Source organism: Cuculus canorus, chromosome 16 (assembly GCF_017976375.1).
Source record: "Cuculus canorus isolate bCucCan1 chromosome 16, bCucCan1.pri, whole genome shotgun sequence".
NCBI classification, from domain to species: Eukaryota; Metazoa; Chordata; class Aves; order Cuculiformes; family Cuculidae; genus Cuculus; species Cuculus canorus.
This window is the reverse complement of record NC_071416.1, coordinates 17,605,452-17,633,043: the sequence shown is the minus strand read 5'-3', so window position 1 is coordinate 17,633,043 and position 27,592 is coordinate 17,605,452. Positions and strand designations below refer to the sequence as shown.

The 27,592-nt window shown below is 52.9% G+C and overlaps 2 protein-coding genes across 7 annotated transcripts in view; both read right to left on the bottom strand.

Annotated features, from left to right (window-relative positions):
* The window catches only part of HNF4A (hepatocyte nuclear factor 4 alpha), a 35,917-nt gene extending 16,345 nt beyond the window's left edge, over nt 1-19,572 (bottom strand). For 2 of the 4 annotated variants that reach the window (XM_054081969.1, XM_054081970.1), the window contains exon 1: nt 19,402-19,572. In XM_054081969.1, the coding sequence (XP_053937944.1) occupies nt 19,402-19,450 (49 nt within the window). In that variant the 5' untranslated portion in view covers nt 19,451-19,572. Of the gene's footprint in view, nt 1-2,346; nt 2,615-19,401 lie in introns of those variants that run through there. The other 2 variants (XM_054081967.1, XM_054081968.1) reach the window with 1 other exon arrangement.
* Nucleotides 19,573-20,974: 1,402 nt separating this feature from the next.
* Nucleotides 20,975-26,300, bottom strand: R3HDML (R3H domain containing like). 3 transcript variants are annotated; one of them, XM_054081123.1, is made up of 6 exons: nt 26,091-26,300; nt 25,095-25,492; nt 23,594-23,712; nt 22,983-23,115; nt 21,797-21,912; nt 20,975-21,702 (listed from the first exon to the last, which is right to left on the bottom strand). In XM_054081123.1, exons 2-6 carry the CDS (start codon nt 25,353-25,355, stop codon nt 21,570-21,572), a joined length of 762 nt encoding a protein of 253 aa, XP_053937098.1. In that variant the 5' UTR covers nt 25,356-25,492; nt 26,091-26,300; the 3' UTR covers nt 20,975-21,569. The 3 variants fall into 3 exon arrangements, with proteins under 3 accessions (XP_053937098.1, XP_053937097.1, XP_053937096.1); XM_054081122.1 differs by lacking the exon at nt 26,091-26,300 and adding an exon at nt 25,753-26,077 and having other exon boundaries at nt 25,095-25,450; XM_054081121.1 differs by having other exon boundaries at nt 20,976-21,702; nt 25,095-25,450; nt 26,091-26,299.
* Between the last annotated feature and the right edge of the window lie 1,292 nt (nt 26,301-27,592).

Here is a 27,592-nt window from a genome sequence, read left to right as displayed (position 1 = left end):
ACTTATTTTGTGGAGAAAGGGATGTTGTGGCAGCTGCTGAGCAGCCTCTTCAAGCCATGCCTTGGCACAAGTAACCTGGAGTAGATCCTAAGTTCCCTGGCAGTAAATTGGCACGGGGAAATCTTAAGCCAGCCCCTTCCCTGGCTCTGGCAGCAGCTTTCATTTCCCTGCCTGCTTTTGGTGTTTCTAATCCCTTGTGTCCCTCCTACATTTCTTTCTCAAGCCAGTTTTCTGCTTCTCCGTGTCCTTGCCTGGCACACCCTGTCGTGTATTCACACTTCCGTGCGTGCAGCGCTGCCTGTGCAATGCACCTCTCTGCTCCCAGAGCCCCGAGCTCCTCCCAAGCCAGCTCTGGCTGCCTCTCATCCCTGCAAGCAGCTTGCATCCAAAAACACCCTTCCTCCAAAGACATCCCGAGGGCTCAGCTGGATGAAGGTCGTTCCAGAAGAAAGTTAGATTTCCAGTTTCAGCTAAACATAGGGCTGACACCAGGGAAGAAGGAGGAGCCAATGTGCCTGTAATCGCGTTAAGTGCGTATCTGTGACAGCCTAGATAAATCCCTTTCTAGCAGTATATCATGCTGTAATCAGATGAAGATAGAACAGGAAAAACTGGCACCAGTATCAAAGAAATTACAACATCTTAGTCTAATAGTCAACCGACAATGAAATTACTGCCTAATGGGTAATTTTCCAATTAAGTTTATTTTGTAGTGCCAGAAATGTAGGCTTCTGGCTGCTGCAATGAAGTGGGTTTAATGGGATTATTTTGTAGTTAAGGCAAATGGAAGAAAGAGGAAATCCTACTTAAAATGTGAGATCTCGCAGTAGAGCCTTGTGTTAGGAGGCCAAGAGCTCCTCTAAAGATCCTCAAGCCTGTCTGAACATGGGATGTGTTCAGTCTGTGATGATGGCAAACTTGCCCAGTGCTGAGCAGCTAGCCCTGGGCTAGGGCAGTGGCCAAGCTCTCCTGCAGCCCTCAGCCAGAAAAGGAGGTAGAAGTTTTGCTGGCAGAGGTGTGGGCAGTTGCTGGAGTGCCAAAGCAGCCCTGCAGGTGAGACCTGCCCTGTGCCTGGAGATGGACAGTGGAGGAGGAGAGGTGTGGTGCCACCTGACCCAGCAGACTCATCCACCTCTAGGGCGTACCACGCCTGATCTCAACATACAAAATTATTGTTCCCTCTGACCCACGGAGCTCTCAGTCATGGGGCAGGGGGCAATCACCCCTGTGCAGGAGCTTCTGTAATGAGTGGGAGAGGGGTATGGAGAGAGAGCAAGACCTAGACTTGTTCCAGAAGGTCCAGATGGCATCAGCAGAGCCGAAGGGGGCTGCTCTCAGCCCTGAGATCACTGGGTGGGTAGGGCTGTCCTGGGGAGCTGCAGGGGCTGAAGGAGTTGTTCACAGCAGAGCCACTCCAGTGCTGCGGAGTCACATCCGTGATGGAGGAGAGCCATAACCCATGAAAGACCCACAATCCATGAACACCCACACAGGCTGTGAGGGGAGAGCTCAAGCCACCAGTACAGCCGTCCCAGGACAGAGGTGACCCTGCAGTCTTGGTGACACAGCAGGCAAGAAGACAGGGCCTGGGGTGTGTGTGTCATTTCTGCAGAGTGCTTCATTTAGTCATTAACCCCATATTTAGAGAGGCTTTAGGGGGGACTTGGAAGGAATCTCCTGTTATCTGTGAGCATTTAATCACCAGGACTTCTTGGTCTCCAAATGGGTGGGCCAGGATTGCAAATTCTGATGGGTTAAGTGTGATCCTACCCTCCTCAGAGGATGAGAACGCTTGTCTAACCCTACCAGGTCCCCTTACCCAGAGAGCTAAGCTTCCCAGGCTTGCAGCACTCCCAGGAAAGGGATTCTCACTCTGTACCAAAGCCCCTCACAGGGAAGGACCGTAGCGTCAGGGCAGCTACAGTGCTTGAATCTTTTTTTCACAGTGATTTCCACCCTTGGTCTGCCTGGTGAGCCGTCAGCAGTGCTTCACTCGGAAGCTTTTGGCTGGTCTTTTATCTTGTCTGTGATCTGGGGTAGGTGAGACCCTGCCCCATGCTCAGCCCCAGTCCCTGGGCTGACTGTCTGGTGGGCACCTCTTACTGCACTCAGCCCCTGGTGTGTGCCTGTCCCCGAGGTCTCTGGGCTGCATCCCACGTGCACTCATCACGGCATTGCTCCACTGCCTCTATTTCTCTGTAGAAGAGACAGAAACCCCCCAGTGAGTCCCCAGCTGACACTGCTGCTGTTCCCCGGCCCTCCCTGGCAGCATTTCTGCAGCCATCCCAGGGACGTCTCCTCCTGCAGCCCCAACAGATCCCGGGAGAGAAGACGGAGGGGACTTACCGTTGCCCATGGCCAGCACCTGCATGTTCTCAAACTCCAGAGTGGTATACGCCGGGTCTAGTGCCGCGCTATAATCTGCCATCTCCATGTCTATTAGGGCTTTGGAAAGGCGCATTATCATCAGCAAACACGGGCCAGATTGTACCGATTCCCTTGTCTGAGGCTATTGGCCCTTCTGCCTCTCTCTCCCTTCGCTGCGTCCCCTATCTGTTGTCTTTTATTTCAAATATTTCTCTGAAAGGACTTGCTGAGCCTCAAGGCCTATACTCCCCAGAGGGGTGGAGGCAGGAGGTAGGGGGTTAATCTTTAATCATCTCACCCACTGCTGAACGCTGCTAAGCTGTTTTTTTTTTTTGGTGGAGCAGCAGTGATTCTTGTTGACTGTTTATGATTGAATCTCAGGGTGCTTTGCCAATCCTGGCTCCTAGGTGCAGGCAAGACCAAGGGAACAGGCGCTTGCCAGCGAGGGAGCATTTTCCTGGGGTATCATTGACCTGGCTACTGGTCTGCTGGTGTTTGTCTTAATTGTACTTGGCGTGGAAAACTTGGAAAAAAACTTACTGGGAGAATAAGATTGCTCTTCACTTCTGTCATTGTCTTTCCCTCTCCACTGTTGGCTGCCTTCTCCCCCGCTTTTCCCTTCTCTCGCTCCCTTCATCCCTCTCACACCTTTAGCTTTTTCTCCCTCCCTGTCAGAGAAGGTGAGTGCCTGCCTGGCAATTTACATGTTGCTATGCAAAGTAATGACATACAACACCTTTTACTTCCCTATAAACTGAGTTTTACAGGAGCTGCATGCCCTATAAACAGATCCCATTCTGCAGCAGTGCCCAAACAGCGAGTGGCACTGAGGAGTGGCAAAGGTGTCCTGGGCACCACAGGGGCTGCTCCTGTCTCACCACCAGAGTCATCCTGTGCCCGTCACCCCCTGGCCTCAGGTTTTGACTGCCGTGTCTTAAAATTTTCATTAGGTGTTTTACAACATAGCAGAGTTTTACTCTGCAGCAAGATTTTTCCTTCTGACCTACACCAGGGTGCAGCTGGTGCCAGGTCTCTGCTGCTGGCAACAACCATGGTTCTGCCACCTTGCTCAGCCCTTGAGTCTGATCCTGCTGGTACTGGGGACCAGAGAGAGTGACAGAGCTTCCTGTACTCTCCTCCTTGCTAACCTGGTTGTTCTCCTTCCCAACTGACCCTGTGCCCATTACCTCTGCTTTAAACAGGACTGAGATGTTTCAGTGTAATTACAAGATCAGAGTGAGAATTTAATTGATTGCTGTACGGCATTGGCTGCATGGCACAGGACAATCAGCAATTAATGGTTTGGTATCAGCTTGCTCCGTGTTGAAAACACCCCTGTGATTTCGCAACCAGAAGCGGGTGACTGTGTCCACGCGCTGCTGACTTGGGCTCCAGAATGACTTGTATTTGTGCTTCCCGGCAGCCCTGTGCAGCCCCAGCCCCGCTGGCGCTCTGAGCTTCCCTGGACATGGTGGCATCGCTGTCACATCGTGCCACCAAGGTCTCTGGCTCCACAACAGCGCATGGCTCTGAGCAGTGATGCTGGCGACAATTTGCTATTCATATTTTAGAAGCACAAAAAGGATTGTTCAAGGAGCCCTTTCACCCTGAAACTATGACCAATGTAGCGCTTCCAACCAGCTCTTCTGCCCTAAGGCTACATGTTTGCTGCAGCAAAGCTGAGAACTGCAGAAAGCCTCTGCTTTCTCATTTGGGTCTGGTGATAAAGGATCCTTTGCTGCAGGGAAAGCAGTCACCCAGTCTGTGCTCTTGAGAGAGAGGCCAGAGTTCTCCACACTCATGTGCCGGTGGCTCTTCCCTTCAGCGCGAGCAGTCCTGAGCCAAAAATTGTTTTTACTATGTGGATGAGGATGCTAAGGTAAAGCCCCTCCATGGCCTCCTCCCAGGGACCTCCATTCCAATCCTGGCCAGGCCATGGTGATCCCTTTGATTAGATAAAGGCTACAGACACTCGGTCAAATATGTGCAGGATTTGCCACAGCGTCTAGTAAAATATCGTAAATGCATGGTCTGTTTTGCTCTGCTCAGCAGAACAAACCCTTTGCTTAAATAGCCTGCTGAGCAAGGGAGGCTGCAAAGGCTGTTTGCTGCCTGGGCAGGAAGGATTAAGAGGGCCAGGAACAGACACTGGAGAGGCAGCTTGTGCAGGAGAGCAGCAGATAAGGAACGGGGAAGTTTGGAGAGTATTAGGTGGCTCATGAGGCTGGAACTCTCAATGGGACGTGGCATTGTCCTCCCTGGGGTTGTGCTGACTGTCGTTTTCTCACTACTGGTGTTTTCCATCGATTGCCAGTGTCCCCTCCCAATCCCCTTGTCTCAGTATGGAGGTCAAGGACCAGACCAGACCAGGACACACTGTGCTTCCTTTGCCCCAGCATTGGGCTCGTGCTGTAAACATATCAGCTGCTCCTCAGGCATGGTCTGCTGTGGAAAATGGATGTCTTCCTGGGGATGTTCTGCCTAGGGAGTCCTTATCTCCTCTGTTATCCCTGTGTGGCAGGTTTTGGGACAGCTTGCCAGTGCAGTCATAGCTCCTACTAGCCAACAGGACCCTGAGGCCTGCAGCTGTTCTAGGTTTGAGATGCTCGAGTCAATAGCTGGTTGTAGGACTGATTCAAACACTTCTGTCCTACAGAAGATGTTTTCTTATTATTCCAGAGAGAGAACTCTCGACTGGCAAACTCCCACTGTCAGGCAAAGGCTTTTCCCACACCAGGTGCTCAGGGGCAGTTCAGCTTTCAGACCCTCTCCTCTGTCCTCCTGTCCCCATTTTCTGTGCCCTCCACTCACTGTTTCCTATGCCAGGAGATGGCTGCAAAGGAGGCCATGACAGCTCCAGAGTGTAAAGTGTTCTGCACCGAGTTATTGCTTAATTGTTATTTGTTTAGCAGTAAATCCTTCCACACACTGGCACACCATGACACTAATTCTGCCTTATCTGTACATCTCTGATGGAAAATCCATCCAAAGCAAAAGGAGATTCTCTGAAAATAAGATCTATATTTCTCAGTAGATGAGGATCAGGAATAGAGTATTTAATAGAGCATTTATGGTAAGGACGCCATCAGCTACCATGCTTGCCGGCTCTTCATGTCAAGAGGTTGAACAGGTTCCTCTCACAGGGTTCCTCTTGCCCTTCTTGAACAGAGCATTGTAGGATCAAAGGGTAATTGAGGTTGGAAGGATCCTCAAGGTCTCTACTGCAATAGGTGTTGAATACCTCTAAGGACCAAGACTGCATAACCTTTCCAGGCAACTGACACCAATGCCTGACCATCCTTATGGTGAATAAGTTTCTCCTTAGACACTGTCTGAACCTCTCTCAATTCGATTCTTATACCTGTTGATCTCCTCTCATGTTATACCCTGCGAAGAGCCTGTCCTCTCACTGTTCTCTGTGTGGGCTTTGCTGCTGTGGTTCCTGCTGGCCCCTTTCTCCAGCCTGCCATAGTACCCCAGCCCTGCCCTCCAGTGTATCAGCCAAACCCCTAGTCTGGGGCTGCTGTGGACTTTCTGAGCATGGATAGTGATCAAGCTGCACCTGGGAGCCTGGAGCCCTCCTGCCCTCTGCTTTTCACTCTCACAGCTCTGCATTCTCAAGAAATCCCCACCAGAAATGCCAGTGCACCAGAAGAGCCAGCAGGACCAACCTCAGCTTACATCAGTGATGCCACTACTGCCCCGTGCAATCCCAACTCCAGGTCAACCGTGCCATGTCATTCACAGCTCCAAGGCTTCTGGAGTGGCTTTCCCTTGGCATGCAAGTGAAGCAGAGATGGACCTAAAACCTCTCCAGAGCAGGAAAGTCCCAAACAAGGTCAGGGCCCTTGCTCAGCTCACCACTGTTTCACTGAGTGAGCTGTTGGGGAAGCACAAAGCCAAATTACAAGACAAAGAACAAAAGTCCCAGGGGAATATTGCCAGCGTAGTCATCTCCACACATGCAAAGGTCCCTTCTGCTTTTTTTTTCCCCCTCTGAAATTTCAAATTCCAGTTTGTGGACAAAGTCCTGCCTATCTGAGAATATAGATCTCCGACCACTGACCAAACTCCACTCCAAGCAGTTCTGAGGGCTGCTCTTCCCCTTGCCCACGGATGCCTCAGCTCAGTCCCCAGATCTGCTGGGATCATGCTGAAACTTTTGCACTGGAGCAGAGCTCTCATACTTGCACAAAGCGGATTTTATGTGTTTCAACCTTAAGATCAGCAGCTCCTTTTCTACACGCAGAATGGGAAGGACCATCAGGAAAAAACAGGTAGGAGCCTAATCATCTGTAATTCATTTGGCAGCCATTGCAGGTAGAAAACAAGAAGGAGAAACAAGGGCTTTCATTGTGCTTATACCAGCAATTTTAACTCATCATTTAAATTAGGGAAGGGGGGAAAAAAGGGCAACTTCAGTGGGGATGGAAAACAAGAAGGAACATGAGCTCGTGGAGGCAGAGCAACTCTGCATGGTTAACTGATAACTCCAATTTGCCTCTTCCCTCTCATCTTTTCTGAATCTCTCAATTAAGCTCAATTTATTCTCATGCTAATCATTTCTTGACCTGTTTATTCTGCATTAAAAAATTAACAGAGAGTGGTTTACTGCATGACTTGCTCACACAGAACTGCTACAGATTAGCAGGCAGGCTTTAAGCCTGTATGCAAGCCTTTTGGTTCTAGCAGCCAGTCGGCACAGCCCGAGGATGAGCATTTTTTTCCTGTTTTTAAAGACCAGCATTTTCTAAAGTCAATATAAATCCCCCTCCCTTCATGCCTTAAGTATATTTGCTTTGTGGCTATTTCCAAATGGCAAAGATAAAGCCAAGGACTTGTATTTTGTCAGACTTTTTGTAAACAGGTATATTTAGGCCACACTGTCAAATCCCTCTGCCTTCTGCCTCAGTGTGCCGTGACTCCAGAGCAGAGTTGTCAGTGTGTTAATAAGCAGCTCCAAGGAATCTGGCAGGGGTTGGGGGGCTGCAGGTCACTGCAGCTGAAACAAGCACCCAGTTCAAGTGGCGGATCTTTGCCTCCACTCCTAGCAATCATATTATGGACACAGAGATAGGGGTCTGCTCCTATGTCCATCCCCAGAATGTACCCAGCAGCAGCAAGAAGTCTCCAGGAAAACTGATGTCTCAGCAGGAGTTGTTTAGGGTCTGTTTGCCCCTTGCCAGCTGCACACAGCACATCTCTGCCCTGAAAAAACACTTTCTCACTAATGCCAAAGTTATCAGAATGTGGCCAAACCAACCAGAAAAGTCCAGGTCTCCAGGCCATAAAATGACCAAACGGAGAATCCAGGCAGGGTTTGGACATGGGGAAGAAACACTTCAAAGGAGGTAGCAGACTCTGCTTAACTCCTCTCCAAAAGTAACACGTGCGTTTCAGCTGAAGCTGGGATGGATGTTGGAGCTGGAGGTAATTATTTAAGCTAAAATGAATAGCTGCTATGCAAAAGTGGTGGGAAAGAACTGCAAACATTGGGACAAACAGATCATTTCATCATATACTGCTCTAGTGATAACACTGTGTGTGTCTTTCATCCCAGGACCAGAAATGGGTTTATTATCTTGCCTAATAAAGGCTCTGAACACTTGAGGAAGTAATTTTTAGTACTCTTAGGAGCTGTTGTTTTGCACAGACAGTAAGTTTGAGCTGCTCTCAAAAGGGCAGCTGTGCTTGAAAATGCCAGTGCATTTGCTGGTGTGTATTTCCATCATTGCAACCTTCAAAAACAGCATCTGTCCTGTGGGACCTGCAAGTCGGCACTTGTGACTCTGGGAATTTTGCTACTGTGTTTTTAAGAAAAATCACACAATGAGCCCAAGCCTAAGCAAGGAAGAGGAACTGTTGGATTCATCTTCTTCCATTACATGGCAGGCTGCAACTTTGCCCAAGCTACAGCTCCCACCGCTGCTCCCGCTTACCCCACCACTATCCCTATGCCACAGGAACTACACTCCATCCAAACTTCAACCCAATGGAGATCCAGACACTTCCCAGTAAAACTCTCCTGCAGGTTTGGAAGGCTCTGACTTTGCCATGTGCTGTTTCAGATCCACTGTCTCCGCTGGCTCATGTCAAATCCAGCAGTATAAGACCCATTTAAATGCAGAGCAGAAGTCCCAGGGAAGCAGCAATGCTGAGAGAGAGGATTTACTGCCAACGAGCACCTATTGCTTTCCATGCCTCGCCAGCTCATGCCTTTAGCATGACAAGGATCTCAGCAGCCCAGTTCTGGACCTGGTGAGAACTTGTTTAGCAGGTTGATATGATCCCTTTGAAACTGAAGTAATCTTGAAGCTTCCCAGGAAAAAGATCCTTATTGAATTCAGTCTGGCAGGCAAGTGAGTCTCTCCCTTCACCCCTGGAGCTTTTAAGTTTCATTGACTTCGTACATTCATTACACACACATGAAACAGCTCCTGAATCATTCCAGCTGATGAAGCAATAGGTGGAAGAAGAGAACAGCCAAAATCAACAAAGGTTACAAAGCAAGTTTTACTTCTTTTTTAAATTTATCTTTTTTGCAAAGGTGGGTGCATCAGCAAGCCATGTCTGGAAGCATCATCCATGGATGATCAGCCCTCGCTAGAAATTAAGGCAAAGAATTGCAAAACTACTGGAGCTGTGGAGGGAGAGCTGCAATGAATGAGGGCAGCGAGGGAGCAGTCTGAGCCTGTGTCTGCAGAGGAAGGGAAGTCAAAGGCTTTTCAAGGGCAAAAAAGCACCTTCCCAAATCTAGCAGCTTCAGGCCACTTCAGCTGCTCCCCTCCTGCGCCGGGGGCTGGCAAAGACAGCCCTGGTGGAGGAGCTGAGCTTTGGGAGAGCATCTTGGGAAAGGACAACATATGTGTCTGATGGGAGGCAGCACGAGGAATGCGGAAAGCTGCCACGGGTGGGAGCATTGGTCAGGCCTGAACTGGGAAAGGTAGGCTGGGCATGGGAATAAACCCAAACAACAAAAAAGGGTGGTAAGTTAAAATTCGAGAGATGTGTGCAGAGTGCCTTGAGAGGGTGCGTAGATGGCTGACTAGCTTGTCTTGTCCTCAGTGTCCTGAATCACCAGAGCACAGAAAGTAGCAGGGTGTAAGTGGGAGCAAAATATTCCCCAGGAGCTCCACTTCCACAGCAGCTTCAAACCCCTCCAGCCCGTGGGCACCACAGCACTCTCCTATGCAATACAACCATCCTGACTACTGCCACACAAACAAAAAACACTACAGAAAGCAAGGTACAGGCACATCAGAGCTTTCTGTGTGCCAGGTTTGTTGGGGGGGGACAACAAGGGGAAGGGATCAGACGTCTCCACAGTCCCATTAACCCATGGCCAGGACATTGCAGTACCAACTGCCTGGCTCTAACAAACAACAAGGCAAATTGCTAATTAACCACTGACTCTTTTGCCTATGTCTCCAAGATAGGATAGCACTATTATTTGTGCCTTTACACTCCTGCAAGGCCCAGTGCCATTGACCTCTGTTTCATAAAGAAATGAAAATATATTATGACCATAAACTACATCATTTGAGGAAATGAACCACTCATAGTAAATGTATCATGAGACACTGAGCCATGAAATGCCAAGTCATGAACTTTTCAAAATCAATTGCCAGCTGATAAAAGAGCATGGGTATCTGCTGGGAGCAGCTTCCCACATGTGGCTCCCAGTGCACGGGGAGCTGGCATGGGGAGCTCGTCCTGTAAAATAGCGGCTTGGGGTCCAGGCTGCCCCAAGGGTCATGAACCCCACCACCAGCACAAGCCCTGCTTGGCAGCAATTGCTCGAGCAAGAGGAGCCTCAGCATTTTTGCTGTACCCTGGGGTTCAGCAGAGGCTGGTGGGATGTTTTGTGGTTGAGGCTCTGTGGGACACTCGAAACATGTCTGAGTGCCTGCAATCCCTCCAGCAGCACCCAGAGCCTAGGCAGCCTCCTCCCTGCACCAGGGTCCCTGTGGGTGCTGGGGCTGATGGGCTGAGCACAGAGGTGAGAGATTGGCACTGGAGGGGGCCGAGGAGGGGGACCCAAAACACCTTTCTAGTAAGAGTTCTGTGCAACCAATAACGTTTGCACTGAAAGTGATTTTCTTTTAATTGTTTTTAATCTTTCATTATAAGGGCTGGGTAAGTCCTGCTGCAGACCTCCTCGGCTAAGGAGCAGGCAGCAAAAGGGGCAGCACCTGAGGTTGGGCTGCAAGCTGGCAAGAGCCATCCTTGCACAGGACAGTAATGCTAGGCTCTGGAAACTGGGCTGAGAATGACCAATTCATTTCCCAGATGTCTCAGGCAGTCACCAGGGTGTCCTCTTCCCCCAGGAGTCACAGCACCCGCTCCACCATGCAGCCGCGTTGGGGTACGTCTCTGAAGAGCCCCAGAAACAAGCCTGGGGGCATCAGCCATCACCACCCACAATTAGGCATGTTCCCTCCCCACAGCCACATGGGAAAATAGAAACCAGCAGCTTGGGGGTCCCCTTTGAAGGGGACCAGCAAAATGTAGGTAGGGGATGAGTGTATTTTGGCTGCTCTGAAAGCAGCTTTGTGGAGCCCCCATGGCAGAGTTGCCAATGCCCTCCGTTCACTCAACCTCTGCAGCCCTGGCTACGCCGCTGCTTCTTTCCTCACTGCAGTGCCAGGGGGAGCGTGGGGGGTACCTGATGTTTCCTGGAGCAGGTCATATCTGCTGCCATTCATCTTCCAGGGGCTCTCAGCTCTGCGGGCAGATCTAAGGGAGTTTTGCCCTCAAAGGGGGCCATCCAGCTGGCAAGATCCCCATGGGCTGCCGGGCACGAGCCATACCCAGGAGCTGCTTGTGGTGCGGCGGCAGGGACCAGGGGACCAGCTAATCCCTTAATGCTAGTCACAATGAGATTTGATGGGGAGCAGGAGTATGTGCTGCAGAGCCACAGGTTTTAAAGGGTTCTGACTACTACTCGGAGGGGAATTATAAGGTGGCTCCGAGTTTGTGCCCCGTTGCCAGTGCCCACAGCAATGTCCACTGCTTTCTGGACCACCTTTCCGAGGTGCCTTCATCCTGGCGCCTGTCCTGTGGCTGCATTTCTGAGGGTCAGGGGCTGCCCAACCCCACATGTAGCTCTGGAGGCTGCTCCAGAAAATGTGCCTGAGTGTGTTTAACAGTGGGAGTGGGTCTGAGTACCTCTCTGCAGAGAGGCTGGTCTTTCTATATAAATGACCAGAACATCCTATCCTTGAGAAACAATCTTTGCCTCCCGTCTCAGCAGCCATCATAACACACAGGGAAAGGAGAAGCAAGAGGCAGGGTAGCGGTTGGTACCTGTGCACACGATCCCCGCCTTCGGGCAGCCCTGAGCTTTGTGTCCTGCAGACCTTGAAGAGCAGCTCCAGGTTCAAACCATCCTGGGGACGTCACTGCCCGAGCCTGCCTGCAGCCCCCTGCGCGCCTCCCTGTTCTGTCCTAGTGCCCTCCTTTCCCCATCCTCTCCCAAGGAAGCTGGAAAACTTCCAGGGCTGATATTTCTTAATTGAATTTGGGAATCGGTGCTGTTGGTGAGGAATCTAGGAGGCACCATGTCCTGGGCAGCCCAAAGCTTCAGCTGGTGTCTTGCACTGCAGCCTGGCCAAAGCAATCCCAGCAGGAAGAAAAGGGATTTCCCAACTGTCAGGGTACAAGGAACCCCTTTCAGCCACAGTAGTGCTAGGCTCTCTGTTCTTTTTCTTCTGGGATGAAGCTGCTGTGACACTCTCGTGTTGACTCATTGGCTCCAGTCCAGAGGTGAGCATGGAGGCTGCGGAGCACAGAGTTTTCCTCCTCTGCAGGGATTGTGTGCTGGCACGTGTGGCCATGCTTAGCCTGGAGGAGGAAAATTAGGTGAGGGATTAGAGTGCCACTTCACTGTGTTTTCACAGGCACTGAATACAATAATTTGGATGCTGAAAGGGAGAACTGGGCACCTGTGCAATGCAACCCTGTGCTGCTCAGCTGTGGCCCCAGCCAGGTCTGGGGGTGAGCCTGGCCTCATTCAGCCTCTGTGCCCAGAGGAACTGACTATGGGACCAAGCTCATCTGAAACACTCCTTTTCCTGCACTTCCCTGCCTCCTTGGATGGCTTTGCTCCGACCGATCCCACCTCTGTTTCCACTGCACCAAGGAGGAGAGGGATCACTCCTGCCCTCCAGAGGTGTTGGACCCCAAGCACCGTCTCGCAGGCATGGGTCTAATGGAAAAAAAATCATCACTAACCCATTCTTGTCTTGCCTCCGGGAGCCTCTACTTCCACCTCGAGCTGCCTGGGATGCATTCAAATTAATTTACAGAGCACACAGCTGCAAACAGCTTCCAGAAGGCTCCTGATGAGTCACGGACAAGACCAGCAGGTCCATACGCTCCATGCCCAGGGAAGGGGTGTGCTGGCAATAGGGGCAGGTGCACAGCATGCCCACACGGAACAGGGGGCAGCATTGAGGGCAGGGTCTAAACTGTGCATAAACCCATGATGCCTCCTCCCTGTTTCCACACGGATTTTAATGCCGGTAACAAAGAAACTCACCCAGGTCAGAGAGATTTCTTGCCGACTGTGGCAGTCCTCAGGCACACAGCGATGGACAAACTATGGCTGCACATATAACAGCACCTGGCTCTGCCTCCACCACTGTGTCCATGTAGTGGGAAAGCCACCACCTCTATCCCACCATCATTTATTCCTTTAAGGCAGCAAGACTTCAGGTAGGGTAGCAGCCAGGGCTGTGGATCTGAAATGCCCTGTCCGTCCCCTCCTGCCTCCTTGTTCCATGCATCATTTCCCAGCACCGCCTTTGCCTTGCTGGCGCCAGGCTCTCTGCATGGGATGGTTCCCTTGGACGCCCATTGGTGTCTTCTCTGCTCCTCCTTGGAGCCTGGCTGTCCATGGGGCAGCATCTGCTCCTGCTCATGAGCCATGGGGGCTGCAATCGAGAGGCCACACGTCTGGCTGGATGGGGACCTGTAGCATGGATGGGGCTTTGTGCCATGAGGCAGTTGTTATTTTATGCCTTCTGCTGAGCCCCTCAGTGTTGCCTTATCCTTTAACCCAGCTTCACAGCCCATGGCCAATATTTCCTTGTGTGATGTTAGCATCTCTTCCCAGGCTCAGCTGCTGCTTTCCACTAAGGCAGTGGGTTGGACCCTGCCAGACCGATGATGGAGTGGGATGTGGGACTCGCCCAACTGGCTGGAAAGCAGGGCAGGCTGGCACATTGGAGAGGAGCATCACCAATTTCTTATCATGGAGCGTCGAGGCTTTGGGGACCGTGAGGCAAAATGATGAGCCTTCCCTGAGAGCAGAGGGGAAGAGAAGTGGCTGAAAAGGGTGGGGGGAGCCAGGCTCTGCAACCTCCACGAACGGCACTGGGCCATAAATGCATCGCAGTGGCTGTCATTTATGTGTCAGCAAACACGTTGAGTGGGCTCGACTATTGATTCTGACTTTATAAAAGAGTGTTGTGGCACTTGTTCAGGTTTGCACAGGTTTTACAGCTCTTGTTCTGAGAAGTGCCCATGTATTTAGTTTTGCTCCTTCCTTCAGGTCTATCTGTTGACATTGGCTCTCCTAACGAAAGCGTTAGGCCACGCCAGTAAGCTGAGTGTACCACTCTCCCTGCATTTCCCACTTTCCCAGGGGTTACCACCTATAAAATCTTGCACACACCCATGGCCAGGGCAGGCTTCTGGTTCAGAAGCAGGTGAAAGGTGCCTGCTGGTCCCACGTTGGTGAGTCTGGGTGCGCTGTGCTCGGTGGCAGCAGTTGAGCCACCCACCCTGACAGAGGAGTTTTAGAGTAGATAGGCAAAGCTGCAGGGAACTGCTGACCTGGGCAGCATGAGCAAGGTGAGAGGTCTGTAGGGCCACGATGAAAAATAGGGTGTCAAAATAGCTTGGATGTCCAGAGAGGGAGAAGCTGACAGCTCCCAGAGGAGATGGCCGTGGCAGGAGGCACACAATATCAACCATTCCCCACCTCCAGTTCTCTTCCCAACAGGAGATGCTAGCACTGGCTGAACCCATAGGAACACCTTGGTGCTGGAGGCTTGGAGGACTTGAGCCTATGGTGATGGCCCGCCTGTGCCCCTCTGCACTGGGGCGTCTGGTACCATGGGTTCCTCCAGTGGCTGCAGCATTTTGGGGTAGAAAGTCTGGTTCAGCCATGCAGACCCCCGGCTTTTCGGAGCCGGGATCCATCTGCTTCTCAATTGTTGTTGCCTTTCCACAGCCACTGACTCTGCATGGAGCTGCTTTTCCTGCGCCTTTGGTGCACCAGCCAGAGCCCACCACTGTTTTTAAGGCATGCATATCCTGAAGGAATTTGCTGAGTAATTTCTGTTGATGCTCAGGCTGAAGTTTGGACAGAAGCTGTTCCTGGGAGTAATTGCTTCTGGGAGCTGGCTTAGCTTGAATGTCCCAGTAGAAACATTGCGCCTCTGCTCAGCACAGGTGAGGAGAGCTATCTATCAGCCCCGAGTTGACGATACAGCCACTACTTTGAAATGTACCTTCCACAAAAACTCTGCAACATTTGCCACGTCTACCAACACTTCTGCCAGGAACTTTGTTTGGTTGAATATTGGGGGAAAGCAAACAGAAAAGGAGCCTGAACACAAACAGCCGTGAACATTTTTTGCAGACTTTGCCCTATTCTAAACCCAAGCCCATCAGCAGACACCCTTGCAGGCACCCCCCTGCCTGAGATACCCCTTGTATCTGCCCTATGTGCTGCCCCCCCTGCTGCTGGCCCCAGCCCTGCTGCAAATATTGCTGTATTTAAAAGAAAATCACCCAGGCTTGCTGTCTGCAGGACCACCACCACTCACCACTCCTTTGCATTCACTTTAAATAAACATCATTTTTTAATGTCATGTAAGAAATGTCAGCAGAAGACTAATTGAGTACATCTGACTTGCAGACCTACACCTGCTCTGTGGAGCTCAAAATAGCTCTCAGACACTCCTCAAACCTTCCCCAGCCTTGTGCCACTCTTCTTCCAGAGCTGGAGCTCACCGCTGGCTGATAGCAGCCCTCAATGCTCGCTCCCCCTTATAAAAATACCAGCCTGCTTTCAAGTGAAGCCGAGGATGAGGGTGTGCTGCTGGCCCAATAAGCATCTGGGGTGAGGCAAGCACAGCCACCCCACGACACTGAGCAGCATCCCTGCACCCCCCTGTGATGAGGGAAGCATTCCCAGTGCTTCCTCAAGGAAACCTCCACCAAGCACCAGCAAACAGTGCTCAGGATTGGGCCAAGGCAGCTAAAGCAATGATTGTCCGTTTTGCATCCTATGTAAATATCACTGCTTATTCCTGGGTGCAGCAAGAACCTGCTCGGTGGTTTCTTGCCCTGGTAAGTGCAGACCCTGCCAGCACCAGTGTTACAGCCACTCCCAACAGATAATGGGGACAGCAGGAGTGGGGATAGGGAAGGGGGATATGCCAGTTGTCCAAACACCCACCGGTCCTTGACAGCCTCCAAGCCATGGACACAGAGCACAAGGAGCAAACATGGCATGAGAAATTAAGGGGCGAAAGCTCAAGTTGGGTCATATCTAGGGAAAACCTATAAAAATTTAGATCCATTTGGCAATGAAAAGTAATTACTTCACAGTGAAAAGTAAAAATACTCAGAGACTCTGCCTCCTCTTACATTCTTCAGCTGAAAATGTTCACCACATCTGACTAAAACACCTGAGAAGCTCTGGCGTCCTGCATTTTTCTGCTTATTTCCAAAGCTGCTTTACTGAACTGGCCCTGATCGTGCGCCAGTCCCTGCTGTAACCATCAGCCCCAGGGATCCCCGGCTCTGAGAGCTGCTCCCAAAACATGAAGGAGTGGTGCTGCCTGGTCTGGGACTGAGGGCAATTGCCCAAATTGCACCTGAGTCTCATTGGAAGGTTAATGGTGGAGCTGGGGACTGGTCACATCCTTACTGCTGAGGGGAGAACCATCCGCTCCATCCCTGACCCTCTCACACACCCATTTACAGCCCTACCCCACTCCATGGGGATTTAGCACCAGCGTGCCCAAAGGAACCTTTTCTAAGTCACAGCCCAGCCTCAGCTGCTGGTGCTGGTGAGGATGCTGAATGTGCCCCCAGGCCCATGGCTCTCCAGGACTCCCTTCTCCCACAGAGACCCACACAAGGTGCTTGGGACAGGACACCTTTGTCACCACCTAGCAGGGCATCCTCCAAGTCCTTTACACAATGCACTGGCCTGATGGAAGGGAAATAAGCATTCCCAGGGTGTGGTTTAGAGGAAATGCTGTTGGCAGTCTGGGGTAGGGATAGATGGGAAGAGTTGCAGCAGGAGGATGTCCCGCTCTCTGCTGCCACTGCTGCAAAAAGCAGGCTAGACCCGCTCGCTGCCCTGAGGCCAAGCTGGCACCCAGCTTCCCCCTTAGAATGCATCTCTGGCTTCAAATGGATGCTGAAACGCTGAAGCCCCTGAAAGGGAATGGGAGACAGAAAAATCAGAAAACCTTTCCATCTATTAGAGGAAACTGAAAATATGAGTCCTCCAAGGCTGAAGGCTCACCTGGCAGGCCCTGGTGTGCATCTGCCAGCTGCGCCCTGACAATGCCACCACGATGCCAGCTGGGGTGGTCCATCCTGCCCAACGCTGGGAGCTGACTGGCTGTGAGGCAGCACTGGCAGGCATGGCTGAGGCTCAGCACCGACAGCACTGCATGCACCAGCCCATTGCTTTCCAAGGGAAAAAACTTCCCAGTGCCCCCGGGAAGGGTTCGGCCACTACTTTGCCATCTGCTTCACAGCAGATCCCAGCTGCTGTGCCCATCCTGCTGCCCAGCCCCAGCTCAGACCAGGGAATCCAAGCACTGCTCAGTCCCCCATCCCCACCACCCCTTCCTCGCCCCTATTTGGATAAGCTTTTCACCCGTTTTATTTATGAGGAGTCCCCTCCTCCTGCCAACACTCTGAGTTTCCTCTTGCTTTGGTCTGAGAGGCCCATCTCACTTTTTTATCCTTATTTTTTTTCCTTCTTCCCCCTTGCAAGGCCTCTGTCTCAGCAGCCTGGCCCCACAGAAGGCTGGCAGGCAGTGGGTACCGGCCAGAGAGCGCCTTTGTTTGGTGACAGGAACAGATGGGGAGAGTGGCTGCAGGTCGGATGTGCAGTGATTCTTCCCCAGCCACCCCACGGTGCCTGCCTCAGCCTGCGCCTGCCCCGGCTCAGCCCACAGCTCAGTTGCTGAGCCTCAGGCAGAAAAATTAGGAGAAAATCAGGGAAAGAAAGGACCAGAAAAATAATTAATGGAAATGTTTCTCTGCTTGTGTTTAAGGTCACCAATGTTCCGGGGCTGGCAAGCAGCTGCTCGCATTAAAGCCAGCTGCAAGTGGACAGAATAGCATAATTGCAAGTGATTAAAGAGTTTGTTCAGCTTCTTGCTTGCATCTGTCAGGCAAAGCCTGTCACTCACTGCAGAAATCAGGCTGGCTTTGCACTCTGGGTCAAAGCAGGACACAGGCACTCTGGATTTGGGGGCATCCTTAGATCTTACACTACTGCATCTCCCTGGCTCACGAGAACATGGCTTGAGCATCTCCATCCTCCTGCAAATGAGGCACGAGTCAGTCCCTGCGAGCTCAGCGAGTCAGACCAGCTTCCCACCAACATCAGAGGCTCACTTTGGGCTTGGAGGATGGACTTTTTCTGGGCCAGTCCACTCCAGGATCTCCAGGCTCACAAGTAGCCTTCACCATGTGCCTCCTTGCATGCTGTATGAGCAGCACCAGTCGGACACAAACCCACAGCCTGCACTTAGCAGGCTAAAGACAGCATTTTTCTGAGCCCAGCTTTATGCAAGGCCCTGTCCCACTGCTGGCTTCTGCAGCTCAGAGAAGCCACCACTCAGAACAGGGTCATGAGCAAAGATCAAGAAGGTGGCCTGGGAGCCCCACAAGCCCTCCTGGGGCCTTGCTGCAGCACACAGCAGCTGGAGCATGGGCTGGCAGGGATGTGCATGTTCACCTGTGGGGTGGGGTAAAGGAGAAGAGGAGCAGGATGTGACAAACACAGTGAGGAGAAGAAAGGTAGCATGATGGAGAACCACAGGATGTGATGAAGAGCCAGCGGAAGCGATGGAGAACCACAAGGAAGTGATGGAGAGCCATGAAGAGTGATGGAGAGCTGCAGGGATGTGATGGAGGACTGTGGAACTGACAGACACTGTCTGCTGCAGGCTCACTCCACCCCCTTGCCATGCCCAGGGAGCTGAGGTTCCCAGGTCACACGAGATCAAAGCAGCCCCAGCCTTTTGCTGTGCAGGGAAGGTGTAGCATGGTCATGGTTAGACCCACCTCAAGTCTAACAGTGGCCTGGCACCAGCCTGGGTGGGGGAACCCATCTCACAGTGTGTTCAGTGGCAGTTGGCATCTGGCATAGCCATGGAGGCTGTGGGGCTGCCCTGGGCTTGTACCCACTGTGCCACCCTGGGAGCATTGGCACAGGCTTGGTGAGGATCTCCCTGTGGCCAGAGCACCCTGGGCAGTGGTGTGTCACCCGATACTCTGCACTACAGAGACTGGGGTCTGCCGTTCATCCAGGCACAACACTCCCTGCTGGGAAATCTGCCCAGCATGAACACCAGCTCAGCCCCAGCCATCAGTGGGAGCAGCAGCGCTGGTGGGCGCCCGTTGTGCCTGCTGCCCGGGAGCGGGGCTGGCTGAGTGTCCTAGGGCAGCACGTCACCTCCTTTCTAAACTGCTTCCACGTCTGCTGCAAAGCCGGCGGCAGCCCCTCTGCCAGCGGATCAGACCTCAGGCACATGCCTTCTTCTTCGAGCCAAGCACAGTGAAATAGAAAATACATACATTATACAAAAATTTATCAGGGATCCTTTTTCTGCCTCCATCTCCAACCTTTGCAGGTGCCTGGGCCAGTGGGGCCAGGCAGCACGGTGGGACCAGGGTGTGGGGCTGGGAGCGGGCAGTGGCCCCCAGCCCCACTTCCCGAGAGCGACGGCGGGGCGGCAGCGCGGGCGATGGAAACGCTGTACTCACCATATGGAGCCTCCATCTTAGCGCTTAGCTGGGTGCTTACATTGACCATGTCTCGCCGGCTACTGCTATGGGGACTTGGGGCAAAAAACAGAGGAAGTAGAGGAATAAAAAGAAATCTAAATAAATAAATAAATAAAAATGTCTTTCACTAAGGAAGTAGGTGAAGGCAGGAGGGAGTGCGGAGAGGCAGAGCGAGGAAACCTGCCTCTCCTGTTATCTTATTGATTCGCTTAATCAGGGCTAATGTGGGTGGAGATGTTAAATAGTAACCAAGCTCTTATGGAAACCAATCTGCAAGGTGCCGTTGCTGTAGCTATAGTAACTGCTGCCAAGCTAGAAACTCAAACATGGCTTTTACTGGACTCTTTTGGGGCTCCCGTTGCTCTCCGGTGTCAAGGCCGGGGCAGCCGCTGGGCTGGGGTTCAGCCATGGGGAGGGATGAGGCAGCTGGATCCAGCTCCGCAGCGCCCCAGGTGCTGCTGGATTTCGTGCTGTCACCTGCTTGCAGTGGGAAAACCAGGGCTGAGCCAACCTGTGGTCAAGGGGCTGTGGGATGAGCTGCAGAGGCAAACATGCACTGGCATGGGCAGAGCAGAGCCCAGTTGGGGCACAAGGCACCAAATGCCTTGGCCATGGGTCAGGACTTCTTCCCTCCGTCAAAATACAGAGGTCACTTGGGGGTGAGGAGCTGCAGGAATACGGCAGTGCGATGCAGGATGGTACCCTGAGTGCACAGCCAGGGCACAGGGTGTTTGCAGCTCCTCCTCATCTCTCTCTGCATCCCAGTTTGAGGGGAGCCACAAAGTGCCACCGTGGCTCATGGGCACCTGTGCTGGGACTGCAGCACCCAGGAGAAGCCCCAGGAACCTCATGGCCCAGGGCATGTAGATGCAGATGCAGACCTTGGGGCAGAGCCCCTGTGCTGCTCGTGACTCTGTGGCAGGAGCTGCACTGAGGCAAGGAGGGGCACACGCAGGAGGCGTTGCTGATACCAAATATGTGGGGCATCCAGAGCTGGAGCTGAAAATTTGATTGGCCAGCAGCACAGGGCCTCCTGCATCTCCCACACAACTCACGGAGGGACTGGGCTGGAGGAGGCAGCCAGAGGTCCCTGCCAGCCCCAAGGTCCCTAGCACCCCTGCTATCAAAACCCTGCAGCCCAGAGGGGACAAAGTTAGGGACATCTGCCCCACTGGGTGGGAAAGCACAGCTCAAGGGAACATGCAGCAGGGAGGGGTGTGTGTGCAGGGGGCTCTGGGACACGTGTGGCTGCAGTGCAGGAGTCCACAGCTCGGGGCTCACACACAAGGCCTGGGAATGTGGAGACCCCTGAGTCTGCTGAGAGCTCCTGGAGAGGGAGGGCATGTGGACAATGAGGTTCTCAGCAGCACCGGGGGTGAGGCAGGGCAGTAGGGCACCGTGGGGCGGCCTGGGTGGGACGGGACCTCACGGCTCTCCAGCATCATCGTCACCGGGCGTCCCAGCAGTGCTGTCTTCTCCCACACGATGGAGCAAACCACCCGGGCATCTCCCACGGCTGTGGCCCATGGCTCCACTGAAGACTTCTGCACCCCTTCACTTTTTACGCCCCAAACCAGAGTTTGGTGTTACCCTAAGGCTCCAGGCTGCGAGAGAGGGAGGACCAACACAAACACGGGAGTCTCCAGGCTGCTTTATTGGGGAGCTCAGAGCTGGAGGTCTCATGGACAGAGGGGCAACCTTGGAGCAGGGGGCACTCTCTGGGCTCCCCACTTCTCCTCCAGCCACTCACCATAAGGGGAACATCTTGGTATTCGCTGCCTTAGCACATGTGGGAGGCAGTGGGGAAAAAAACCCAAGCCCACAGAGCAGGGACCATGCCAGCCTGCCCTGCTCCCTCCGTGCACCCCCAAACCATCCCTGTTTGGGGAAATAGGGACCTGAACCATCCCTATTTCCCCCGAAGTGGCGAACAGCCAGACAATACAAGCGCTGCCAGAGGAGGTGTGTTAAAAAAAGCCATTTCCTACATGGATGAAGCAGGCTGGACAACTGGGCTGCCAAAAGGCCACCTAACATGGTGCAGGGAGGGGGCTGAGAGACAGCCAAAGCAGCTAGGGGGACACGACAGTGTTATAAATAATTCTGGTTCACCCCATCCCTGGGGGCTTCCTCGTAGGGTTGCAGCCCTAGAACCAGCTGACTTGGTTGGATTTGAGTCCAGTGAAGCACATGTTGTTGGAGCAGCCCCCGCCATAGACTGGGGGGCAGGCTGAGCACGGCTGCCCCACCTTGTATGGCGCTTCTCCCAGCCAGTTGCCTCTAAAAAGAGAAAAGGACATCACTTCTGAGCACCATCGCCTTGCTGCCAACACTGGAGCAGCTGGCAAGGCAGGAGTTCCCTCTACACACTTACTTGATGGAGTAGTTGCAGACGAGAAGGATGGCGTGTCGCCACGTGCTGCCCCACACTCGCACGTTGGTGCAGGTGCTGAGGGCACAGCCCAGGCGGCTGGAGGATGCCCACACCATCTGCGCCAGGACAGAGAACCGGTGCTGTCAGCAAATGCCTGCCCAAGTATCTCAGAGCCGGTCATCCGGGAGTCTGAGAGGGCTTCATCCCACCAGGGGATCACATCCCACCCACCCAAATTTCTCAGGCTGGATGCTGTGCCCATCACAGGCAGTGCTTTGTCACCAGAGAGTGATTTCTTGCTTACCTTATTCTCTACAGCCTGTGCTGCCCTGCAAGAGGCTGCCTTGCCAAGCTCACTTAAATGAGCAGTAGAGTCTGGGTCACTTCTCTAATCTACCCAAATTAATTCCCAAACGTCACCCTGAAATGTCCCTGGTAGCTTACCCTGCACACAGGGAGGTGAAACAAAGGCAGCAGCTCCTCTTAAAGCCTCTCCAGGCTAAATTTCTTCCTTAAAAAATGTATCTTGCACATTTACAACCCAGAGCATCCCCACAGATGGGCCACACGGGGATGCAGATGCCTTGATAAAGGTTGGAGCCATGTGGAGGAGGTAATTAGGGGTTGGCACAGCTTTGCCACCAGAAGGGAGAGCAGAGGGATGTTTTCCACCTTGTGCTAGCCAGGCTGCTTGTGGATGTGCCAGGGGATGACAGGACTACGTTCCTGGGGAGCCGGACACAGCTGGGCACTATAAAGCCACTCCATCGCAGGGAAGAGGATTCGTGCTTGGCAGAAGAACAAAGGGACTTTTTTTTTTTCTTTTCACCACCTTTGAGCTGCCAGGGGGGTAATAGAGCGAAAAGGCCAAAGCAGGCAAAAAAAGCTTAAAAAAAGGTGAAAACCTCCCAGCCAACCATCTAGGTCTCAGCTGCATTTCAGTGGGCTGCGAACGCCTGGGACTTCCATGTGTGCATCCCACGGGGTTCCTGGGTGAGAGAGTGTTGCTGCTGGCTGCCTGCTGCCAAACCTGCCTGCCCTGATTTGAAGCAGGCAGCTGGCAGGATTCAATCCCAAATCTCAGCTGCTGCTGGGAAAATGGCTGCTCACTGTCTGGGGTGCTGCAGTAGTTTGCATCCAGTTCCTGGGGGGCTGCAGGGGACAGCGGGGGGGCTGTGGTGCTCACCTGCGTGTAGTGGCTGCAGACAGAGCCACTGCATTTGGAGGGGCAGCGGGGGTTGCATTCGTGGGGATGAGGAAAGGAGTAATGCTGCTTCTCCTGGTGCCATGATTTCACCATGTCCACAACAGAGCGGTACCTGCAAAAGGTGCCATTCATAAAGTGTAACTCCTCTCCCTCAGAGCTCACAGGTGAGGGAAAGGAGAGGGATAAAGGCTCCACAGAAATGGAATGGGGGAGAGAAGCAGGGTGCAGCAGGGGTGACAATGTCCTTGTGTCAGGTCCACTTGTGCCCAAGGCCAGAAGACCTGGCCCCTGCTGTGGGTACCCGAGGTTTGCCTGCTCCATGTGCCCGGCAGAGGGGAGATCAGTGCTGTACTCCCCAAAGCAGCAGCAAGCGCCTCTGGTTTCCCACATTTACCCTGCCACAAGAGTTGGACCCTCCTCCCTGGGGTGGGCTTAACGTTTCTTTTTGTTTCATCCCAGTCCTCTGCAACCAAGGTGGTTCAGAACCTCTCTGCTCCTCGACTGAGGGCCTGCTGCTGCTCCTCTCCTCCTCCAGCATAACGGAGTGTGGGGGAGTCTGAAGCAGCTCGCTCTGCACACGGGGCACTCACCTTCCCGAGTGGATGGAGAGGTTCTGCCCCACGTATTTCATCAGCTGAGGGGGACCGTGGTCCCACAGGCAGCGCGCAGCCCAAGCCTCTGCTGCCCTGGCAAGCCGCTCATCCCACATCTGGCCAGGAGGAAAAGAAAAGGGCAGGCATGGATTTTGTCTGTCCAGAGGAGGGAAGAGGAGAAACCTGCTGTCTTAGGCTCAAGGGGCATTTCTGAGCAGCCCCAGGTGTCCAGAAAATGTGACTTACACATCAGGCTGGGAAAACCCTCTGGGAAGTAGGGCAGCATGTCCAGAAGCAATGAACCACTGGGCTCATACAGTACCCACTGCCCAGGCAGAGCACAGATGCCCTGAAGCAGTGCAGACCCTGTGCTTGTGATTCCCTCCAGGAATGAGCTGCTTCTGCAGAAGGTGGAGCTGAATCCAAGGGTGAAACCCTACAGCCCTGCACTGCCACTGCGGCTTGCAGCCATCCCCAGCCTTCCAGTGCAGCCCTGGCCACAGACTAACCGGTGAGAACATCTGGTTCCTTCATGCATTATTTAAAGGTTCCTCACTCATCCTGAACTGCTTTGGGAAGATGCCTGGGAGAGTTATTTTGGAAGGCAGGAATTCAGGCCAAGCAAGAAGCAACGCAGGATACTCCCGGGCTCCTCTGACCTGTCCTGGTACCCAGCAAGCAGGGCTGCCCCATCTCTACAAAACCGGCATCCAGAGACTACCCAGCCACTCCACTGGAGCTCTGATCCCCTCCCTGGGAGTAGAGCAGCGCGTGGCACCTCCTGCCCTGAGGATCCCACTTTGTGCTGGCTTAAATCTCCCCACTTCATGGCCCCCATTTCTCCCTCCTTTAGGTCTAGAGCTTAGTAGCTCCAAGCATGGTGGTGACAACCTGGGGAAAGCTCTGCCAGTGTGGACCTTGTCCAAAGCAGATGTCTGATCTGGTGAGGCTGCTCAGTTTCTCTTGTCTCGCTTCTGAATGCTTCTTTTCCCAGGGGCTGGCATCCCCAGGCACGGTCCTGCACTAGCTCCTGAGGGACCTTGGAGCTTGGGATGAGTCTGTCCTTACTGGCTGCAGCTAGCAGAAAGGCTTCCACTGGGGTTTTGGGTTGGGACCTAAACTTTTCATGCTTGTAACTACTGCTCTTCTTGTAATGCTACCTCTGCAGCTTGGCTGGACATATCCAGCCATCCCACAGCCAGCAAGCTCCTAGATATCCCAGGTATGGGTCCTACATCTGCCTCCAGGTGGAAACATGCCCCCATTGAGACTCTGACCCTCCTGTACAGAGGCTGCATGGGTCTGCCCTGCAGCTGGGATGCAAAACATCCCCCAGGACAGGCATTCAGCTGCGAAGCTGGGGCAGCACCCTGACATCACCACATGTGGGTGCCCTGTCCTTATCAGGTTGTGTCCTACATCACAGGTGAGCCCCTCGACCCCACCGCAGCAGCCAAGAGCCATGGACCTGAAACCACCCTGTTGGAGCCCAACTCACCATATACTCCATGTTGGCAGCAGGGGGAGACACCTGTGTCCGCACTTGGTTGTGGTAGTCCAAAATCACGCTCATGTCGTGGGAGGAGAGGTATCGCTTCCGACGGCTTCGAGGGACCCCCACGCCCCACAGCAAGCCCGTGGCTTTGACCCCAGGGGGAGACAAGAGCTCAGTGGCGTTGGGCAGCAGGAAGGTGCTGGACTGCTGCATCATCCAGAAGCTCAGGGCAGTGAGGTACAGGTGCAAGTGGAGCACAGTCATGCCTGGCTGGTGGGATTAGCTGGTGGCTTTCCACTCCCACACAGAGTTAAGCAAGAGTAAGACAGATCACTGGTCCCTGCTGTTGGTTCGTGGGTCTCGGAGAGAAAACAACACAGGCACTGCTCAGGTTTACATTACTTCTCAAAAAAAAAAATATTACTAACATTACTTCTCAAAAAAACCATTACTTCTCAAAAAAAAAAAGATGGAAATAAATTTTCCTATTTAGTTCTTTTTCAAAATATATACTTTTTAAATTAATCTCTTTGATAACTATTTATCACAGCAAATTCCCCAGGACCAGCAGGGTCATGGCTGGGGAACTGGTTTCCTTGTTGTTTCTTTAAAAAAATAAAACAAAATCAATCTCCGCCGTTTTTTCACTTATTGCACGTACCTGCCAGGCAAGGACTAATTAGGAGCATGCTGAGATATTCACCGCAGCCGCCTGCCCTGTAGCTTCCCAGGCACTTGGTGTGTCGAGTAAAACCCCAGAACAAACGAAAAGCTCATACAGATAAAGAAATGCACAGCAAGTTTTAAAAGCATTGGTGAGAAATCCTAACGACTCTTTATCTCAGAGGAAGAAAAATAAACCACTGCAAAACTAAAATAACTTAAAAAAAAAAAAGGAAAAAACTTGGAATATCTCCTCATCCGTCAGCCAATGCACCTCATAGCATCCCTGCCAGCCCTTCCCGGAGCAGCGGGGAGGATGTTCCCCTGACTACGTACCTTGAGGATTGAGCCAAGAGCAGCCGAGCCCGGCGGCGGCAGCCGGTGGAATTGACCTTTGCAAACAACCTGCTGGGGCAAGATGTGGGGGAGAGGTTTAGCCTAGCCCCGCCGGGCAGGCCGCCGTGGCATCTGACGCAAAAGCTGCATCTTAGCTCTTCCCCCAGGGAATGTCCTGAAGTTTGGAAGGAACCCTGCTAGGAGATTTATAGGCTGGTGGATGCATCCATGCGCACAGGCGCGCACGCAGGCACAGTGAGTCGTGCACGGTGCTGGCGGGGGGAAGCACGTGGAGCCCAGTGGGCAGAGGGGCTGCTTGTCAGCTGCTGGCTGAGGAGTATATTATGACCTGCCTACAAGGAGAGATTCTCAAAGTTGTCTCTTCCCTGTTCATCACCCTCAGCCTGCGGTCTTGCTGGGAGCAGTGGACAGGGAAGATAATCCAGGTTGGTGGCAGTGGAGCTGGTGTTCATCGGGAGACCAGGGTCACCCTGCTTTGGCGTGACTGAGCAGATGGGAGAGATGTCCCTTGCCGGGGCTGGCTGGGAGGGGACCTGATGACCATGCATGTCCCTGGGCCAGCTGCTTCTCCCCATTAGAAATGAAGCTACTTACTGTGCGGGTTTCCCAAGGACTAGGGTTTGCCACAGCCAACAGGGGGCTCTGCCCACATCTCCACCACTGGCTTGGACTGGCGATGTCCAGCCAAGAGCATCTCAGAGTGGGGGAAAAAGCCCTTACTCCGTGGGCTGTGTTCCCTCCAGACGTTTGTCCCCAGGGAGAGGAAATGGCTGCAGAAGTCTGAAAGCTGTAAACAATCCTGCAGCATCAAGTGTGTTTCCTTATAACATCCCAGCTGTTGTGATTCCTGGAGCTGGCTGAATTATTGCAGATCACAAAAATGCAAGATTGGCAGGCTGGAGGGGCTGCTTGCAATGCTCATCACATCTCTTCTTCCTCCTGCCGTGCTTGGAGCCAGAGCAAGCAGCTGTGTGCAAGCTGCAGCAGGGCTGCTTACCTGGGGTGCCATGCCATGGGGTGATGACTGCATGGCATGGCACCCCAGGTAAGCAAGGTGCCAGGTCTGGGTTCACCAGGCACAGGCAAGTTTGGAAACAAGAATTTGGCTCTTGGTTGCTTAAAGGCGAGCACCTAAGCCAAACTCCCTCTCCTGAGGTCAAAGAGGCTGCCAGGACAGTACAGGGAGGAGAAAGTAGTCCCACAGCAGCAGCCCATTGCTGCTTCTCACCCTCAGTGGTTTGACTAGGATAAGGACCGAGGATCCCAGTCACAAAACTCCTTTGCTGTGCCAGGACTAACAGCACATCCCAGAGCCTGGCTGGCTTCACCCACAGTTCCCGAGACCCACAGTGCAACAGAAGTCATCCAGGAGCTTGGGGAGGGGTAGATTGGAGTGTGGAGCAGGAATAATGCCCAGGTGCTGAGCTGCTGGGCTGTAGCAACACAGCCTCATCCTGCTGTAAGCCTCAGCTGAAATAGTC